We start from the raw sequence: 22,621 nt of genomic DNA, 5'->3' as shown, positions 1-22,621 counted from the left end.
GTAATATAATAGAATATAATAGATTTACATGTCTTCAGTCAGGAAGGAGTGCAGAAAAGTGAAAATGTCCATGAGAGTGCAGACGGCAGCACAAACGGTATGTTTTAATAAATACAGGTGAAACAAACAAAAAACAAACTTGCCAACTTGTACAGTAATTACATTTCATCTGAATTGTTGTTCCGAATGTGACATGTTTTGTTTTACTATTCATGCCATGTGCTGTAATTTTCAGTGACATTTGTAGTGAATGAGTAATAAAAAGCTCACTTGCATGTTAAAAAAGAAAACAGAGAGACATCTTTAACTGTACAGTTTTTATAGCTGATGATGCAAGCTATAGATTGAGACGTTTCATTTATCTGTTCTTCCTGCTGTTTGCATGTCATGTTTAATGACACTGACTCTAATTAGGATTCGCAAACAGTAAAGTTCATTAAACTGTTATACAACAGACTTTGTTGAGCTAAAGTGATAATGAAATCTAGAAACAAATTGTTTATGTATATGGTGAGATCTATATCTAGACAACAACAGCTTTGTAAAACCCATCCATTTGCATTCATTATATTTCATTTGCATTTAATTTTTCGTATATTTTCTTTGCCTGGCTTCTTGGCTTTAAACCACATTTCATATTGTTTAAATAAACACTTTTGTAGAAATCAAATGTTAGAAATTTCAGTCTAACATTTTGCAGTGTTTTTGGCAAAACAGATCATATAAAGTCTTTTGTTAAAGCAAACTACATCTGTGCGTTCTCTTGTGTAAAATCAAGTTCAGTGGATATGACAAAGTAATTATGGGTTTTGAGATTACTTTTGGAAATTCTAAGCTAACCGTTGCTGTCAGCAGTTCAATGTTGGTATATTCCAAAATCATGTAAAAGCCTAAAACTATCAAGGCACTATTGGTCTGCATGAGGAAGTCTGTCTCTGATGATGTTACACAATTGCACGCTGTTGGAGCTCACCAACTTTGAGTGAGGTCAAAACACCATCCTTCGGCACTTTCTATGACCTTTACACAGGAAGTTGGGATTAAGGTAGATGGGGTGTGAAAAGGCATGCATTTTTATGAATGTGAACATATGTATGTGTGTGCCAGTGTGTAGTCACACAGTGTGTGCTTTCCAGTCTCCCGCTACCTCCTCCAGCCATCTTGAGCACCCTCATGTTGACTGCCAGAAGCAGCGGTTCCTATCTGCAGTGCGACGGAATCGAGATTGCTGGCTGGGGGATCATTATGAGGGCCATAAAAGAGCGATTTACAGGACGGCCAGTGAGTGGAGTCATCACCAACCCCCCACCTCACCCCAACACACACACACACACACACACACACACACACACACACACACTTTTTCCTGCACTGCACCATGCTGGATCACCAACGAAAAGCCCAAAATGGAGAATCAGAGGCGAGCGGAGAGCATGATGACTTAAACATGAAGGTGAGGCACGTGGCAGCTTTAGTGGAATCTGCTTTATGACCTGTGGATCTAAGCAAGGGAATAAGGTGCCAGTACATTTTTGATCAGATAACAGAACACAACAAAAGGTAGAGCACTTTCAAAAAGCACAAAAAATGTCTTGTCTTAAAGTGAAAAACACATACAGTATGTGGTACTTTTTTTTTTTTACATTTATTATTATTTCTTTGGGGTTTTCTGTTGTTGTTGTTGTTGTATTTTCCCACATATCCATAGCCCTGAACCCCTTAATCATCACAACCTATGTTTAAATTATGATTATTTTAACCAATTATAAAATGTGTAATACTAGTCCTAGTTTTTAACAGAAAAAATGACCTTGTTGATATATATTGTTTTAAACCACAGTTTTCACATGATGTCAGATCTACTGGGACAATGTAGTGGACACGCCCACCTGGCAGGCATTTATCTAACTGTATTAAATAGTTTTTCATTACACTTTTGCACTGTGTTTTCAGCAGTTATTCTATGAATTAAGCTTATGATTTCAACATTTTAATGACAACTATTGCAACTTTTTTCTAATTAAATATTTAACCTTAGCTAACTATTTGGAAAATCCCTTCATTACATTTAATTACTTTTACATCAACCATTTGATCTCTACTTTTAACTTTTTTTCATTGCTTCAACTGTCTACCACAGGTATGGTATGTGATATTGTAACTGTGTTATCACAACATCAATCTACTATTCATAATACAATCCTTTACTTATTCCTTGCTAATGCTATATTTGGTCATATATAAATAAAGCAGAATTATTATTATTCACTATATTGTTAAAAGTATTCACTCACCTATTCAAATCATTGAAGTCAGGTGTTTTAATCACTTCCATGCCTACATAAATATAAAATCAAGCACCTAAGTATGTAGACTGCTTCTTCAAGTATTTGTAAAAGAATGGGTAAATTTCAGGAGCATGGTACCATGATAGCCACTTTGTGATATTTCCTTGCTACTAAATATTCCACGGACAACTTTCAATGGGAATGACAGCAACTCAGCCACAAAGTGATAGCCCTCCTAAAATAATAGAGTGGTAGTACTCAGAGGTCACCAACTTTCTGCTGAGTCAATCACTACAGACATCCAAATTCCATGGTCCCTAGAAATTAGCTCAACAACAGTGTGTAGAGAACTTCATGGAATGGGTTTCCATGATTGAGCAGCTCAAGCCTTACATCTGCAAGCGCGATATAATTCGGCAGATGCAGTGCTGTAATCACCATTGGCCACCATTGGACTCAATAGAAGTGGAGATGTGTGGCAGTTGCCAGGAGAACGGTACTTGTCTGCATTGTGACAAGTACTGTGTAAAGTGTAAAGTTTGGTGGAGGGGGGATTATGGTGTGGGGTTGTTTTCAGATGTTGGGTTTGGCCTCTTAGTTCCAATGAAAGGAACTCTTACTGCTTCAGCATATTCTGGATAATTTCATGCTTCCAACTTTGTGAGAACAGTTTGGTGTTGTCCCTTTCTGTTCCATCATGAGTGCAGGCTAGTGCAACCCGATAGAACACCTTTGGGATGATTCATAGCAGAGACTGCAAACCAGGCCTTCTGGTCCAACATCAGCATCTGACATTACAAACATCTGGAAGAATTGTCAAAATTCCCAGTTCTAGATGCAGTGAAGCATTCCACAGCATAATCCTTCCACCACCATGTTTAACGGTGGAGAAAGTGTTCTTTGGCTTGTAGACCTCTTTCTTTCTCCAAACATAAGCAGTGTCGCTACTGCCAAGATATATACTTTTACCTCATCTGACCAAAGGATGCATTTTCAGTATGTTCAAAAAGTCATTTTATACAAAAAGATCATAAATGTCTGGACATGTACACTCTATCCAGATTTGAAACTGGTAAACAGAAACAGGGAAAGTGAGGTACTCAGAAGAGGACTTTTGAACATCCACTATTCCATCACATGTTTAAGTACAAATCCATCTGCCGAGGAAGACTGTGTTATATAACTGGAAGCTCCAGGAGAGCTACTGAATGGAAATGTGGTGAGAGGTTCACTGTCTTTCAAGGAAAATAAAAGAAATGTCAATCCCAGTTGAAAATATTCTTTACATTTGAGTTTTAGCACTTAAATCTACCAAGTTGTCTACAGCCTATCAAAAACATTAAACCTGCAGATGAAGAGCAGCGCATGAAAACAAGCACAAATCAAAGCAGCGTAGTCATCTAAGGAACGAGTCATGTTTACCTGCATTTGCAATAATCTGTTAGGCCACCAAGTGGGTACAGAAAGACGACGGGGTGGGGTTTGAAGGTACCGCTGTGTGTTTTTGCGTGGGGATGCGTGTGAGTTGGAGAGAGAGAGGAAGAGACAGAGGTCCTCCTCTCTCTCTCTGCTCCCCACTGTTTGCCAGTCTAATCAGGCCTGCTGTACCCCTGTATATTAGAAGCCAGTTTGTGGTGAGCCCTGCTGTGTGTGCTCCCAACAAGGCCCCATTTCCCCAGGCTACATGTCTGAAGCACACCCTGTGTTAGAGAAAGGAGTGTGTCACACATTCACACACATACACACAAAGAACCTGCGGCATTATCTGAAAAAATCCAGTCTCCTTTTCTGTACTTCTCAATATTGCCTTTTATTCTTATGTCTGGTCTTGAAACCCTTCAACCAATATGTCATCTGTATTTAAACAGTCTACCTTTCATTTCACTTTGTATCCCTGTGTGTATGTACATCCTTTCTGATTATCCTGCATTGGCAGATGTTCTTTACTTGCGCTTTTGGCAATACACACACACACGCACACACACACATACATATATACATATATATATGCGCGCTTTTTAAAAAAGCTGACAAAATACGTGACTTCGCCTACATTCTGTAAAAAGCTACTGTTATTTTCAATAAAGAAATAAAGATAAAAATTGAGGCTGACTGAATGAATGTTGTCTTTGCACAGAGTGTGGGTTAGCAGCTGTGAAGTGTAAATTATGTCCTATTCTGTGTTTGCTGTAGGCCACTCGTGCTAACAAAAGATAACATGGATCGCTAAGTTGTCCAAGTAAGAAATTAAAAAAAGGTAAAATTTGGACTTTCATTCTCAACTAAAGTCAAGCGGAAGGATACTCATAAAAATGAGTATCTTAAAGAAACAGCCAATAAAGCCACTTGAGCTTTGACACAGTTTCTTGCATTCAGAAGCAGCTGAACACCAACACATGCTGACCCGGTAAATGGAAAAAAGCACGGCCTGTTTTAAGCCCATCAAATGGTGAGAGACTTTGGGTTGCTGGAATAGCAGCACAGTGGTGGAGAACGCATTGATGCATTGTGGCAGTGAGGATAAATAGACTTTATGGTGCATTAGAGACTCACACAAACATGGAGGCTATAACAAAATGTGTCAATCCTAGGATGTATCAAATTAAAAGTAATCTCCTCCTGTGTATATTGTCATGTTGTAATGTTGTCAACAACAACTGCAAATAGAGGCTGAATAACTCGCTTTAGCTTTGTGAATTAAGGAACTAGCAGCATGGCTAACTGCTAACCTTTCCAGAAACACAAAGAAACCCCATCAATTCAAAATACAGGGGCCAGGACCAGCATGAGAAGGGCTTTCAGCAAAGATCCACTATGGAGGCATGTCAGTGGTAATGTGCACCACATACAGTTCTGCATTTGTACGGCTGTCAAAGACAAGAAGGAATCGAATTTTATTTCTATTTTTCTCAGATTTTTTGAAACGTATAAAATGACAATGACTACTTCTCGTAAGACAAAAATGTGTTTATTTGATTTTAGAGATTTATGAAATAACGTGTAAGTAACTAAATGTAGCATATGCTTCCATTTAATGTATACAGCAGATGTATGATACAGCCTGTGAGAACTTTTGAAAAGCACATTCACCCTGTTGTTTATCATTGATTCTCTACTCCAAGTTCTCTTCATGTAAAGTAAGTGAGCTGTTAAGTCAAGCATAAAAGTGTCACCTTAAAAGAGCGCATTGGTAAACACATCTCTTCTACCCGGGCTGGTTCTGAGAATTACAAGGACATTTCTGTTGAAAACAGAAACGACTATTATGATGTCTCTTTCAATTAAGCCCGTGTTTCCATCTCAGCCGCAAATTCTACATTCGCAACCTAAAAAACAAAAGACTCACCCGCTTTTTAATAAGATGCAGAGAATCCAGAAGGATCTTTATAGTAAATGCCACAACTCATTAGGCTAATTACCCTATCACACATTTACTCTGCTGCTAATAACAAAGCAGGCAGAGAGACAGAGAGACGGAGAGAGAAAAGCACACATCTCCTCATAAAATTGGCATTCCAGCAATTAGTGAAAAGAAACATTAAAGCCTGCACAGGCTTCCTGAGCAAAATAATTAAAGAAAAATGGCAGAGATGCTGATTCTCACTGCTCTTCTCCTTTCAAAGTCTACAGCCCCCATATGAGCACAGCACAGAAGCATAAAAACAAAGTGCTATTTGTGTCTTTTTGCATAATTTCACTCACTGTGGGAGACGGAAGTGAAGTCAAATTTAATTGTGTTTATAACAAGGTGCGTTTAGTCATTAGTTCCTCACAAGGGCAACAGTCATGCCAAAAATTCTAATCTGCTCAGCACTTCTTTGAGTGCTTAAACACAACTATTTCAATAGGAGATTTTAAACAGCACATGCTGGTGAATTCTTAGGGCTGCCTCTAAAAGCTAATTACTGCATTTTAATGACGGGCCATTATACATATTAACTGACTCATTCGACATTATATTCTCCGTAGCACCATTTACTCTCATCTCAATTTACCCTTTAGCCCACTGCTTTTTTATCACATAAAGACACTGATCATCTACAGCTATGTTTGTCTGTAACACTACGTTTCACAGACCCTGCCATTCTGTGAAGGTTCATAGTTGGAAAGGAGATATCTCAAATGGAAAACTTTTCTCAATTTAATGATCATTTTTTAAATTTTAATCCCCTTATAGGCCTCTGCATGTATCCCATTCACTCAGTGAAGCAATAGGGATCTACTAATCCAGCACCCGGGGAGCAGTGTGTATAAAAGGGTACCTCCTTCCTTAAGGGTACCTCAGGATAACTGTTCGGTGGATTCAAACCCCCGACCTTGTGATCATGGAGCAAACCCTCAAACCTACTGACCCATCCCACCCCTAGGAAGACTCCTAACAGAGTAAAATGACTAAATATTTACTGAGCACTACTAAAGAAGTTCCACTCTCTGAACTTTCACTTTCATTTGGGGAACTACAAGACCATCTAGCTATTTATTATTAATAAGTGCCACTAAAGTTTATGAGAGTGTTTAATTTCAGTATACATGTAAAGTATTAACAGACTGCTAGTGTTTTTGTTCGCAACTTATTAGCTATACTGTGTTTGTGAAAAAATCAAATCAAATCTGGAATATTCTTGCCCAGAAACAAGTGTAAAAGATTACTTTATAAGGATTGTAAAGATTACTTCCTTTGTGCAAGCAGAGTCAAAACTGCAGAGAGAAGAGCAGATGCAAATATCAGAGCTAAACAATACAGGTTCTTCCCATCACTGTCTGTTTGGTTTTAATCACTGGTACCTATACTCTGGAATACCTGATTCTAATCTAATCTAACCTGATGGACTGGAAATTATAGTCAATGCAGGGGTGCAATTCAAATGGGATGCACATATTTTGTCTTTATATGATTAAAGTGCCAGTTAAGGACAGTCAGTTCATATAATGCAAGTCTATTCTTGTCAGCTGTAGCTTTTAGCTTAATAATAAAAGCAAGTAGTCAACAAACAGGTTTTATAACTGAGATCGCATTTTAATAATTTCAAATGTTCTATATGTCACAGCTAGAATTAGTAATTCGTATTGTATATGTGGTTGAGAACTGTTAAAGGAGGAAACCAAGATCCAAAACTCCCCAGAGGAAATGAAAGAGGGGCTGATTCCACCACCACAAATACACCCGGAGCTGCTCCAAACATGGTGCCTCACATCAAAGACAGCCTTGTATCTCAGTGGATCAACCAAGGACTTTACAGTGGCTTGCCTCAGGTCTGCACATGGGGGGGGACTCACATCTCCAGCAGTGGCAGATACACTCAGGTGGGACCCTAATACCATACAGTGCTGGGCAGCCTTCACTCAACAAATCAAGTTAGTTGCTGATAGTCTGGCAACACCAGGAGATCAGCCAGCTTGATTAAAAATGCCTGTATATTTTGAATAATTTACTTCATAAATAGATAATATAAACTCATTATAAGGGTTTATCAATATTCTAGTGATGAGCTGAGAGAAGAGGGAGGTGTAATTTGTATCTTTTTTTTTGCTGGCATTTTTTTTTTTTTGCTGGCATTCTGGGTTTTCCCCAAGCAGTAATTTTCTTACAAACATATATATATATATATATCAATATTCTATTCAAAATCAAATCAAATCAATATATATATATATATATATATATATATATATATATATATATATATATATATATATATAGAGAGAGAGAGAGAGAGAGAGAGAGATGTAGACTTTTAAATAAAAGATTAGTCAAATGGTGCTGAAAGTGTGACTTGAGATTTATTTGCTGATCATATGATTAATTTGAATTTTGAATAATTTGAATACAGAACTTCCACACAATCTGAAAATGTAAAAAAGCAATTCACTACACAGCATAAATGTCAACTTAATATATCTACCAGTGCCAGGCAGCTAATATAAAAACATAACCTAAGCAGCAGCGTAACTGTGGTAACTACTTTCTTTATTTCCTGTAAACAGTATAACCTTTTTCTTTTGTAATATTGCTGCACTTTACACAGACATTGGCCAGAACATAAAGTAAAAGCCTGTAAAATAAGTATTACGAGTAATTGTGACACATGATGAAATCCATTTTCACAAACATCTCTATTATCTCTATTAGTATGGTTCATGTGTTTCTACTTAAATGAACATCTATTCACAAGTGTGATTCCAAAAGAAGCTCTCTTTCATCTGAAGAGTGATGCTTACCTTTGAAAATGGCTGTTGGCGTGAAAGAGAAATAAATTATGTTTTACAATGTTGATCTGGAGTCAAGCTAAAACCTCACACAAAACAAATGGCCAATAAAATTTCAAATATCACTTTCAACAGCAAATAAACAAATGATTTAAATTTCTTTTTTGTCCTCTTCTGGTCTGCTTTATTTTTGTTGGCTGTTCGTAATTCAAAACAGTGAGTTTATAATGAGTGATAATTATAACAATTTAGAGCCCACCTCATTATACAGACAACTGCTGCACTATGAGATACTTTTTTTTAAAGTCTTGTAACATTTACACAGTTCAAAGCAGAGAAAACTGAACTGCCTATGAGGAGTCAAGGAACAAAGGTGCTCTCTGGTTTATAAATGAAATCTGAAGAAAGCCCCTTCAAGTATAATTCCAAAAGCTTTTATGTCATGGCTAGTTTGAGAGAATGCATTAAAAACAACACTAGTGCCTGTGTCCTTCATCGGTGAGTAACACATCAAGTTAATTTACTACAGTCTCTTAAAGTCAGCATGAAATGAAACATTTCTTCAAAGGGGAACAATTGAAATGTAATTCAGAAGCAGAAGGGTGCACACTGCCAAACTTCATGACACAAACACATGGCTAAATAATCAAAACAAAAAACCACTGATAAACAACATGGTCTTTCTCTGCTTCTTGTCCCTGGTCATCTTTACATATTTATGTTTTCAGACTGGCTTATAGCCCTTACAGTAAGAGATGTCTCATGAAAAATGTAACCAACCTGTAAACAGCCCTCTTGTCAGATTCAAGCTGGGCCTGGGGGTCAAGGGTCACACTGACAGAGCTATTTGGTGCTGCGGAGGCTGCTGGGATGTGGACCTGTGGGGTCTTGGTGTTCTGTTGAGTCGTGCCCGTCATCTGGTGATATTTAAAATAATCACAAAATGACTTAATGATAAATTTATGTTCTTTTTTTCTTACATTGGCAATTATGACTTTGAATATTGCTTTTGTTTTAGTATCATCTGTGATGTTGCATATATACGGTGATTTAGGATGCTAATACGCTCACAGTAATACTCCTAACACGGCAGTGCTAAGATTTAATGATTATCATTCATTTAAAGCATGCTGACATGCTCATATTTAGTAATTACCACTAATTAAGTACTTTCAAAATCCTACATCATCTCAAGTTATCGCAGTTTCATTCCGATAACTTGAGACGACGATTTTCAGAAAACTTGACCTCTGACCTCTAACCTTGAGGTTTAGGTCACTGAGATTTGAACTTGTTTGTTTTTAGTATGTGGCCCTTTGGTATCAATTTGGAAATCCTAGGTTATCACACTCACAAACTTGGGTGTCCATGTTGACTGCCAACCCACCCACCTGGCAGGGTGATGACAGCCCCTCAGATATATATAAAAGTCATTTTTTAAAAGTAATTCTTGTAATTGCTTTTCGAAGCAAGTAAGGCCACAACATGCACTGAATTCTGTCAGACGCCAAATGAGGATGTCGCTGGCATGAATCATTATGGCTCGACAGGTCAATGGCCTGATGATGCTGTTAAGCAAATGAATTGTGAGTGAATGAGTGAGTTAGGACAGGTTGAGTAATTGAACAAGACACTTACAGATCTTATAGACTGCTGTTAAATGATAAATATCCAGTTTGGAACAAGAAACTGAACAGTGAATTAATCAGAATATAGAAAAGGAGTACAAAAGATTTTGACTGCCTCTGTCAGTAAATGTTTAGATTTTATATATGTCTTATAAGATGCACAAGTCTCATAGGATGTTTTTGCTTCTTTTGAAGGTATTTGTATTGTGGGTGAGAAAGAGGGCTAACATGTTTTACAAACATGACCACTCATCTCCTTGATTATCTTCTTCCTTCATTCCACTTTTCTCTCTCATTCGTTTTTTGTGAGGATATGAATGTAAAAAAAAACCCATCCCCCCTTCTGTTTTTTTTCAGCAGGGTGGGGTGGAAGGAAGCTTCAAGTCTTAATCCCAGCACCAAATGGGAAATAAATTAGGTTCTTCACACTTAACTAGCTCTAATTTGCATTTACCGAGCACACAGGCTGCAGCTCGGGAGCTCTCCCCTGGCACTAATCCTCTGGCGAGAGCAGACAGAGGTGCTATGAACAACAAGCAGGGTTAGATGGTCAGATGAACCTACTCTATTCCACCATCACAGGATGTCTGTGGCGCTGAACAAAATATTCTCTATTCTAATATTTCTGTACTATTATGTATTATCCTTTCTGGTGATCACTCGGTATAAGCTGTGTATTTTTACACAGGTATCACTGTATCTGTAAGTTATTATTTAAAGCTAATGTTCAGCCAGGGATTCTCTTTATGTGCTTTATCATCTTTTATGACAGCATCTTTTTTCATGTTCACCCTTAATAATTCTCATAAACTTAAGGAAAAGTTACAAACAGATATGATTTTGAATAGTAGATTTAGAGGCTGGTTCACTACAAATAGCTACACATTTGTTTTACATCTATGAATGGTGCTGTACTGTAGTTCTCACAAAGGATCACCCATCCAAAATTCTATACAAGTCTGTTTAGAACATATCCTTGTAAAGAACATCAGTACATCTGCTGATGCATGGCTTGTGAGTTTACCAAACTATCAGCCCACAACACAACAAGCCAGCTCCACACTAGTTCCACTTTATATGTTTTAGGCTAACACCTGGCCTCCAGGTGGCTAACACCTGGAGGCCAGATAGCAAGTGTGGCCTTAGTAGGTTGGAACTGATTGGGCTAACGGGTGAGTAGACAGGACCAAAGGCAGGTCATGATATCATTGAGTATACGGTTTAGATTATATGTCATAGAATATGAAATGATTTGTAATTTAGCAAAACATTTTATGTCATTTTCATTTAGTTAATTTCTGTGTTCTCACAAAAATCAAAACAAATTCAAAACCTCAGCTCCTGTTGAAAAGAACAGCCTAATGCATACTGAGAAAAGATAGCTAGATAAAAAACAAGGGCATAAATCCCCTGTCAACAAAACCCCAAAGGTTAAACGTTACTTTCATTTTTTTTTCTTTAACTCCAGAAGTTGTTTAAAATGACACTATGTATGAATCATGAGAGGCTGCTCTTAAATGTGTACTACAAATCATCTTAGAAATTCAACTATAAAACAGTAAAAGTTTCAGTTTAGGTAAAAATTCAAAATGATTATTTTTCAAATCTTTAACCTTCAATCCTTCTCATCACATCCGGATTTATGCTTGTTGGCACATCCCCAGTTAAGTAAGAGCTCAGATAACACAGAAAACCTCCATAAGCCAAGCTGTGTGTTCACATTAGACACAGGGGTTACTGTACAGAGGTTTGTACCATATGACAAGTCTTTAAGTTGGCGCTCTAACCTGTTGGCTCTCCTGGTACGATGGCGGAGGAGCGCTCTGGGTGGCCATCATTGTCACTGCAGATGCTGGGGACACATGTTGCATCATGGGATAGTTTCACATTGAGACTGGTAAAGAAACAGACAAGAAAGAAAAAATCATAAATCCAGTGCAAGCAAGCAGTGATTGCAAATTCTATGACAGCAGCCACCACCAGGTGCTGCTATGATTAAATCATATGAGATGGGTTTCTCAAACACATCATCTCACACTTCTATCCCTTCTGCACTTACTAATTTATTTCTTTGCTATATTTCTCTTCAGTCTACTTCTGCATGTGTTGCATAGAGCTCACAGAACAGTCAGTATTAACACTGAGTGATCTAACAATGCTGACAAGTAAAAAGAAAACAACCTGATTAAGTGTGTGCAGCCCTTTTAATGAAATACCTTACATAGCAGCAGGTTCATAAGGATACCACAAATAAAGCCCACTACTTGTTTACCATTTACAGAGAGCTATGCTTGTTTGCTAATTACAGATGGCTTTACATGCATTGTGGCGGAGTCACCTTGGTCGTCTCTATGTTTTGGCTGCTGATGTTGTTGCTGTGCTGTAACTAAGCCAATCAAGAGGGCTAATTAGGGCTCTTGTTGGTAGGCTAATTGCTATTGGCCAAGACCCCACAGGGCTGAGGGCCGTACCCTGTGGAACTCTGTTGTAACCATTGCCCCCACCCCCACTGAAGGAAGCTAATTGGTTTGCAGAGACACACATACACACACACAGCACAGCTGGATCTCTTTCCTTAAGTTACATTTAACCTATGTGTATACTGCATGAAAACGCCTTGTTAATGTGAGCTGATGGCAGAAAATGTGTTTTAGATAAAGGTGTGGTTAAACTTTATTAAACCTTTTGTGAGATTTCAACTTTTAAAAAAAGGCAGGCTTTAAACTCTGATCTCACAAATCATGTGAGATCAGACACATGGGATGTTTCAATCTGTCACTTTAAACAATCCGTTTGCTCGGTACCCTGAGCTGGGAGAGTTATTGGAAAAATGCACTCTAATGCCACATAAAGCCTTGCGTGGTTGTGAAAGACAGGCAGCAGTTACAATGGACTGGTGCACTTGGACTGAATGGTATTGACCTGGAGGAAAAGCACTTGATTACCAGCTAGTGAAATGAAACTGGAACATCTGACCAAAATCTCTGTAGCGCTTGCAACATCCGCTCAGGAGATACCGCCTCAGGAAAATGGAGCAAATCAACCAGACTGTTAAAGCCAAGGATTTGCAGTATTTGACAGTGAAGTTACAGACTATAATAATCATATAACACTGTTTACATGATAGTATAAACGAGGATCTTGGACAGACTACAAAAGAAAAACTGCAAAAATATGTAATGAATAAGTATATAAGACACAACAAGTTGGACTATTACAGAAACATTAATGAGATTATGTTTGAGTATTATGCGGCATTCCTCCTTCCAGCACTATAAAATCTCCTCCTATGGCCTCCTGTGTGTTGAGCTGAGTGAACAAAAAGGCTCCTTTTGGGTAGACTTCAGTATCTTCAGGAGAAAGACGGGAAGCAGCAAGAGCAACTTTTTTCTCCTCTCTACTCTGGGATATTACATGACAGACATTTCACTGCCAGTCAGCTCATCACCCACTGAGACTCAGACCCTGACAATGTCTCTGAATGGGAAAGTCAGAGAAAAGACAACCATAGTAGACCTTTCTCTGTTTGAGTGGCACCCCTATCCACCACCGCTGCCAGCATTTTGATTTCAAATGGTGATTTGGTTTCTAATTTGGGGTTTCAGCTGTAAATCTGCATGTTTTATTGTGTCATTCTGTTTCAGTGTGTATGTATTCAGTGCACCCATATATAAGCAGGACTGTTTGCTCTGCGTGCGTTCACACTTGTTTGTGTGCCATGCGCATGTCTCAGTGAGTCGTGTTGTGTACCGATTGTGTCTTCTGGTTTCTGTTCTCATTCCAACTGGTATCAGCTGAAAGGCATCTTCTCTGTTATCAGTCCTCATTTTAATTGCAAATGAAGCGAGCGTGTTAGTGATTAAATGGAAAATTGCACATTAATTGATGAGACTGAAGATAAAGCAATTCCAATTACCACACAGTATTTTACGCAGCCTCTCAAGTTTTGCCATCCCTCAAAGGAACAAGCCACCAAATGGTAAATTTGAGCAGGCAATGGTGCATCCATAAATATACACACACTGAAACATAACTTGTGCACAAACACATGCTATACCAAGGCTGCTGAGGCGTGAATGTACATACAAGAGCAGACAAGAACACTGGGGAAAAAAACCCAGAAAAACACCAACAAGATATTTAATTTCAACCCAGCAAAAAAAATTCTCTCATGAATTTGAAAGTACAATTTTTGAAGACAATAAGCATCTGTCACCAACCCTTTCCAAAGTCACCAAAGGTGTGTGGTTACACAATAAGTTGTGAAATTAATTTCGGGGATAAATGACATGTTTGTTCCTCAACAAGGCCCTTTCAATTATTGCAAAGTTCGTAATGCATATCAATTGAAAAGTGCCTGTAGTCACAATCAAAATTCAAGAGCAAGCATAAAATAAAAAATGAGAAGTAGGCATAAAATTATTTCAACAAACATCAAAGGGTTTTGTGAATTTGGATTGGAGGCAGACGTTCTCTTTCATCGGATTGTGTGCAATAAGGAACATTTCTATTCAGCATTCAATTTTCCAACAATTCTCAGGCATAGAATGGGCCTGTGCTCTATTGATGCAAGGTTAGGCTGCAGTGTAGCTGCGGTTTCACCCCGTTTACCTCCGGCATTGAATAAATATTCATATCTAGTCACACATGATGTGATCACTGCCTGTGGACTTCACAGTTCAGCTATGTCTGAAGTGTTTTTTCTCTGCTTTGGTTTAAAGGTGAATTTCTTACAAAGTGTCCAGCTTCTATTATACATGGGATGAGAGTGTTTCGTGCCACTGACTACGGTGATAAAAAGAAACTTTGCGATTTAAACACACAAAGCAGCACCCTGGAGAACACTTCTTGCATGCCAAACTGTGACCTGGTAGGGGGCTTACACTGGTTCATTAATAAAAACAAGCCTGTTGTAGACAGAGATGCAGTATTCTCTCAGGTTGACTTATCAACACTTCACAGCAAAGAAGTGAACAGAGGTGATGGTGTTGACAGTCGCACAAACTGTGGAGTACAGGTAATGTGAGTCCTCACATGTAAAACTGAAAATAACCATGTTGCTGAATTGGTGGTTTGATGTGAGGCTGTGATGTTCAGATTTTTATAGCACTCTTGAATTCAGTCTCCAAACAGATTAAAGCTGAATGTTAACATTAGCATGCATTAGTGTGCTGTATATGCATACCTATATATATAATGTAAAAAAGTGACCAAGTTAAATATGTTTTGTTAGCATGTTTGCTCCATAATATTATCCATTATCATCTTATTTATTTTACTTTAGCATGTTAGCCCCACAAGCCAACAACACGGCATAATCTTACATTACCAAGTTAACCGTGACACTTTCTATCACTTGACGCTGTACACATGTAGACTCCACAGTATCAACCATTACCATCCATCAATCCACTTTCTTCCACTTATTTGAAGCCACTTTCTCTAGCTTATCCGGGGGAACACTGAGGTATTCCCAGACCAGCCAAGAGACATAATCCATCCATCTTCTTCCGCTTTATTTGGGACCCGGTCGCGGGGGCAGCAGCCTAAGCAGAAAAGCCCAGACCTCCCTCTCCCCAGCCACCTCCTCCAGCTTATCCGGGAGAACACCAAGGCGTTCCCAGGCCAGCCAAGAGATATAATCTCTCCAGTGTGTCCTGGGTCTGCCCCGGGGCCTCCTCCTGGTGGGACATGCCCGAAACACCAACCCCAGGAGGCATCCTTGTCAGATGCCCGAACCACCTCAGCTGGCTCCTTTCAATGTGGAGGAGCAGCGGCTCTACTCTGAGCCCCTCCCGGATGGCCGAACTTCTCACCCTATCTCTAAGGGAGAGGCCAGCCACCCTTCGGAGGAAGCTCATTTCCGCCGCTTGTATCCGCGATCTCGTTCTTTCGGTCACTACCCACAGCTCGTGGCCATAGGTGAGGGTAGGGACGTAGATCGACCGGTAAATTGAGAGCTTCGCTTTTACACTCAGCTCCCTCTTCACCACGACGGACCGGTGCAGCGTCTGCATCACTGCAGCCGCCGCACCAATCCGTCTGTCGATCTCCGGCTCCCTTCTCCCATCACTTGCGAACAAGACCCTGAGGTACTTGAACTCTTCCAGATATAATCTCTCCAGCATATCCTGGGTCAGCCGCAGGAGCTTCTCCCGGTGGGACATGCCTGGAATACCCCAGCCAGGAGAAAGCATCCATGTCATGGCCGGACCACCTCAACTGGCTCCTTTCGATGTGGAGGAGTAGCGGCTCTACTCTGAGCCCCTCCCAGATGGCCAAACTCCTCACCCCATGTGTAAGGAAGAGGCCAGCCACCTAAAAGGGGCTGGAACAAACATTGACCGGTAAATCAAGAGCTTTAGTTTTACACTCAGCTCTCTTTTCACCATGACAGACTAGTAGTGCATCCGCATCAGTACAGCCACAGCATCAATCCATCTGTTGATCTTCCGCTCTCTTCTCTCATAAACAAGAGTGAACAGCCAGTACCCATTTAATTATATTACTTTAGCATATCAGCTCTATAATTTAGCTTATTAGCTTCTTATACTAGATATACATGGCACATGTAGTGGCATTTACATAACCTTCAGATCAGAAAATAAATGTAATAATCTGCAATCTTTGTAATACCCATTAGGAGTTTACTTCACTAGTTCCACCTTATACTACCTCAGTAAACAAATGTACAAAAAATGTATGGTCTTAATAAAATGAAGACCTTTAATTTTATTGAATTCATATCTTCTTCACTACAGCATGATTTCAATAGAAGTCAATGTGTTTAGTGTTTCCTTCAAAAGCTAAGACTGTTGCAACCAATTACCAAACTAAGGAAAGATGAGTTAAGTGGCCAACTCACCTGTAAAAATCATTACAGTTAATCTTGAGGATGTGAATGTTTGTTTGAAATGCTATGAAATTCCTCTATCAAAATCTATATGGCCCTGTGTGAAAAAGTGTCTCATGTCAGTCTGGAAAGGCCATCTCTAAAGCTGTGGGACTCCAGTGAACTACAGCGAGAGCCTTTTTTTTTTTACATATGACAATAACATGGAACAGTGGTGAACCTTCCCAGGAGTGGCCAGCCAACCAAATTTACCCCAAGAGTGCAGTAACAACTTGTCCAAGAGGTCACACAAAACCCCAGAACAACATCCAAAGAACTGCAGGCCTCACTTGCCTCAGCTAAGTTCAGTGTTCATGATTCGACCATAGGGAAGAGACTGAGCAAAAAAGGCCTGCATAGCAGAGTTCAAAGATGCAAGCCAATGCATCTCGAAGGCTTGTCTCAGTTTTGACAGAAAACATCTTGATGATCCCCAAGACTTTTGGGAAAATACTCTGTGGACTGACAAGACAAAGGTTGAACTTTTTGCAAGGTGTGTGCCCATTTACGTCTGGCTAACATAGCATTTCAGAGAAAGGACCATTATACAAATAGTAAAATACAGTGGTGTTAATCTGATGTTAATCTGGGGCTATTTGGTTGCCTCATGACCTTGAAGACTTGCTGTGGTAAATGGAACCATGAATTCTGCCCTCTACTAAAACCTCCTGAAGGAGAATCACCTCAAGCTGAAGCACACTTGGGTTCTGCAGCAGGACAATGATCCAAAACACACCAGCCAATCCACCACTGAATAGCTTAAGAAAAATAAAATGAAAACTTTTAAGTGGTCTAGTCCAAGTCCTGACCTGGATCTGATTGAGATGCTGTAGCATGACCTTAAAAAGGTGGTTTGTGCTCAAAAACCCTCCAATGTGGCTGAATTACAAAATTCTGCAAAGATCAGTGGGTCAAAATTCCTCCACAGCCCTGTGAAAGCCTCATTGCCAGTTATCACAAACGCTTGATTGCAGGCAATTACTTTTTCACACAGGGCCAGTAGGCTTGGATTGTTTTCCCCTTATTCATAAACACCTTCTTTCAGAAACTACATTTTGTGTTTACTTGTCTTATCGTTGTCTAATATTTAAATTTGTTTGATGATCTGAAACATTTAAGTGTATCCAAAAAATAGGAAATCAGGAAGCGGGCAAGCACTTTTTCACATATATTTGTTCACTTATATGATCAGCACTGATTAACCAATGAACCAAACAAAAATCCTTATGTGATTTTCAACAGACTTGTAGAGGCTTATCAAATACACATACGACAGTCTTATTTGCTTTCATTATCAACAGAAATAATGAAATAATCTCACAAGGGCAGGATGCAATTGGAAGAGAAATTAGCCCAGTCCCCATGATACCATTTTCTTAAAACCCCAAAATAACAACATCACTAAAGTTTGACTGACTTAAATAGTCCAGTACAATTGGACCTGCTTTTAGTATCCAGCAACTTTTCAGACATAATATCTTGTGCATATTGATGAAAATAGGGACAGTGTGCCACAGTTTTACACCAGAGGATAGCTTCTAAGCCACTTACCCATAGATTGCAACACTTTAACGTAGTCTGATATCTGAACTGGTACTGTATGTACATGCATCAAAGAGGCAGTCCTTCCATGCATATCCTGTCATAAAAATCTCATTTAATCTGTCTTGGGTTTGTTGGTGAAAAGGTTGACCTGCAAAAGCAATGAATAACATTTGGAAGTGGGTATGTCACCTTGGTCAGATATTATGCATCTTGATGCCCTGCAAGGGGGGGAGATGAATAAATAAATAAGATGTTTTTGAATACGAGTAGGATCTAATCATTGCCTTATTGTCAGGCCTGATTTACAATGCAAACACCAGGAGGCAAGGCCTTGATGGCGTTGAGTAAAACGATGGAGGGAAGGGTGGAATGGTAATGAGATTTGGGGCCAGGGATGGGGGATGCTATGTACACATTTGTAGTTGGACTCGATACACAAAATCACAAAACACACAGATCCAAGTGCAAATACACCGCATGCAAGCAGGAATGGGTACGCATGCAAACACAGGCATGTATATTAATGCACAAATTCCAACACTAAACACAGAGATCTCAAAGCTTCAACCAGAGTCATCCTGAGGGCAATATTACAATCACTGTCTCCCGGCATACCACCATACAAGCACGCATACATCTGTATACACACACACACACACTCACACTCAAAGGCTTGAGTGGATACATGGCCTGAGGCAAAAAGAGTCTAACCAGTGGTCTTAGGGCTACAAATCCCCCCCAGGCTAAAGTGAACTCCATGCATACTGCAGTCAGGACCCGGTCCATGCTCCCAGACCACCTCATTAACCCAATCCAGCAGCAGCTCCCTCCACCCAGCCAACCTCACAACTTTGCTCTTCAACAGTCCATACTTACCATTCATACTAGTATCATTTATTCATCTGCTCTTGTTGATTGGACTCATCCTCGCCTGCATGATAAATAAGGCATGGATTTGTAGTTTACTGAAGGATGTTACAGCAGTGTTGTGGTCAGTGGAAGGATTTAGCTAAGATCAAAATGTCAAAATGACAAGGCGTAGAGGGGCCCACGATGTGGGACTCTTGGGTCAACAGGGAAGTATTGGTATGTAATTCTGCATTTCTGCAGTGTCGGGGAAGTTGCTCAGTCTTGCCTCACCGCAGACAGTGTGGAGAGGGACAGAGAAGGATGTTCTGTTGCTGAAATAAAACGTGCAAAAGAAGGAGAACATGGTCCAGTGGACACTGACTGAAGATGTTTGCAATAAAAATAGGTTATATAGGTATTGGCTACGATATGTAGTCATTTCATTTTAACTAAATCACTAAGCTGCATCATAATTATCAACAAGATGCTTCTTACCATTAAGTCTTCTCCCTCTCTTTACTCACTTCACTCCAAAGGTTCCTCCAACTTTCAATTTCCAACGACATTTTGTGCTTGAATTTAAATGTCTAACCTTTCTAGTTTATTCTTTCATGCTGAACTTGATGAATGTCCTTCACAAATTCAAATATACCCCACAGTCTTAATGAAGACTTGGGATTTCCTGTGGGTGTGACAGTTTGCATGATTCGCCACTTTCTTTGAATGTGGTGAACAATGGCGCCAGCACTCCACGCTGACTGCAATTCTTTTCTTTGAATTTATGCAAATGTTTGTTTGGATATTAAAGATTCCAGTTTGATTCCATTGCTTCCTGCTTTTAAAATTAGATTAAAAAACACAGACTAAAATGGATGGTGGTGAAACTACAGTGCAGTGGAAACATTTTTGGAATCCCCCGTAGGCAGGTGGTTTGCATGCAAATAGCCTTATTAACATAGCTAAAAACCCTTCTTGTAATGAGGTGAATTTTTAATCTAAAGAGACTGAACACATAAGACAAAGAATATTCTTGCAGCAGGTAAGTCATTCTACCATCGTAAATTCAATTCAATTTTATTCATATAGTGCCATTTCACAGGTACAGTCACCTGTACATTGTAAAATAAAGACCCTGCAATATTAGAAAGAAGTTCCAACAATCCCACAACCCACTCAAGGAAGGTCAGCCATCCAGCACAGTGAGTTTAAGGTGAGGGGAGAATCTGAAAACTAGTCTAGAAGAGTATTTATTGTAAGTTTCAACTTTTGCTGTGGTTTGGATAATGGAAGGTGGATAAATGAAAGTTTTGTGATAGACAAAATTAAGTATTTTTTTCTGATTAAGTATTAGAAAATGTTAATTAATTATTTCCATGATGCTTTAAAATGTCATAGTAACATATTTGGCTATAACTCAAATGTGTTACTGTGAAGGTTTGTTTCGACGCATTAGGCTCCAGTGCACACCTCAATCTTCCATCAAAATAATTATAAGACGAACATGGATATTCTCTACTACATATACAACACACACGGCAAACATGGCATGAGGCCACCAAATGGTTGGCGGGCCGACTTCAGTAAACTTATTTTTGTTTCAGCTGTGTCGTGGATAAATTTACACAAACTGGCTCTGCATCATTTCCTAAAACAAACATATACACAGGCACACACACTCCTGGGAAGAGTGGGTGGGTTGGGTGGAGAGTGCCAACAATGTACTCCCCTCCATCAACAGAAATAGCAGTGTAACAGCGTCTTTCTAGTGGAAAAAACTCAGAGAACCAGAGATAAAATGATGGTTGGTGGATTTCAAAGCAAATTCAGCTGTGATATTCTGTACCTTCTTGTTTGTATATAGGACCAAAGCCAAGTGCACTTCCGCCAAGTGGGATCGATATCACATGTTTCTGTGGCATAGAGCTCAATGAAACAATAGTTTTGCACCATGGTATTCAAGAAAATACTAAAAATCACTCAAATATATGAATGAATACCCTCATCATTCATTATTGTCTGCAAATTTAAATGAAACTAGTTTGATGAAGTGAAACTTTTTAACTTCACATAAACAGTGTAGGGGAGTAACGGAATACATGTACCGCTGTTATGTATTTAAAATACAAAATATGAGTAACTGTATTCCATTACAGTTACCATTTAAAAAGGTGGTATTTAGAATACAGTTACTTTGTTGAAATAAAGGGATTACACGGCGGTCTTTTCCTGTTTCATATGTTAGGTTATGCCCTCTCTATTTTTGGTAATTCCACACCGGTGGAAACCCAAACAAAACACGCATTAAGAGGCCCAAATGCCTGTGTCTCAATGTCAAGTCTCATAATGACGTGAAGAAACATTTTTTAAAATGATTTAATATGAAGGCAATCCGGTTGTTCAGTCTGACGTCACTAGCCGTGTCTGGACCTAAACTCCGCTGCAGGTCCACAAACGATCACTATGGCATTACTGAGAGTTGAAAAACTGTCTAAAGTCTTTCATCTTTAATAAAATGATCAGCGTTCTGCTCTACCAGGTGTAACAATTGAGTTTAACATCCAGGCATCCATGAAAACGGAATTTATGACATTTAACGGAGTTAGAAGTTAGCAGGGAGTTAGCTCGCTAGCTTCTATCTAAATATAATATAGCATGTCCTGTCTGCGGGGTTTTGGAAACAAATTAAAACGTACAGCTCTGTTATCACTTCCAGCATAAATGAAGACAGAAAACTAAAAAGCAGTGACGTTTGTAGGGTTACTGAAGTTGGGCTAGCTGGTATATAATGATGTGCTACGTGACCGCTAGCGACACAGCTATGTTAGCATAATATAAACAAGCTAACTTTTTTTCCACTCGATAAAAGTTAACGTGAGTGTTCTCGGTGGTCAGGAACAAATGTAATCGCATGGCAGGATGCTGTAAAAGGACCAAACTTCAGCCAGGAGAACAACTGAGATCATCCATCCACAATACGAGGTTAGTCATTCATATACTGCTGCATGGGCTGGGCTGTAGTTACATCCTAAGGTTTTAAAAACTGAGCTTAAATAAATGATTAGCGGTAATAAAAGCCGAGGGAGGTCAACAGTGATCACTGACTGTTTTAGGAGCTTTTTGAGATCAAATAGAAGAAAATACAAAACATTAAACATGTTAACAACACAAAAGCCATATTAAACGCAGACTACTTTAGGCCCGGAAGTAGGATT

General features: G+C 39.2%; 1 protein-coding gene across 1 annotated transcript in view; it reads right to left on the bottom strand.

The window, feature by feature from the left end:
• The window catches only part of pknox2 (pbx/knotted 1 homeobox 2), a 122,124-nt gene that overhangs the window by 44,957 nt on the left and 54,546 nt on the right, over window positions 1–22,621 (bottom strand). Inside the window, exons 2-4 of the mRNA XM_026181038.2 lie at window positions 11,911–12,017; window positions 9,276–9,412; window positions 8,508–8,519 (exon numbers count right to left, since the gene is read on the bottom strand). Of these exons, the coding sequence (XP_026036823.2) occupies window positions 8,508–8,519; window positions 9,276–9,412; window positions 11,911–11,997 (236 nt within the window). The 5' untranslated portion in view covers window positions 11,998–12,017. The remainder of the gene's footprint in view (window positions 1–8,507; window positions 8,520–9,275; window positions 9,413–11,910; window positions 12,018–22,621) is intronic.

The sequence above is a fragment of the Astatotilapia calliptera genome, chromosome 10 (assembly GCF_964374335.1).
Source record: "Astatotilapia calliptera chromosome 10, fAstCal68.1, whole genome shotgun sequence".
NCBI classification, from domain to species: domain Eukaryota; kingdom Metazoa; phylum Chordata; class Actinopteri; order Cichliformes; family Cichlidae; genus Astatotilapia; species Astatotilapia calliptera.
The sequence above is the reverse complement of the archived record's forward strand: the minus strand, read 5'-3'. Positions and strand labels throughout refer to the sequence as shown.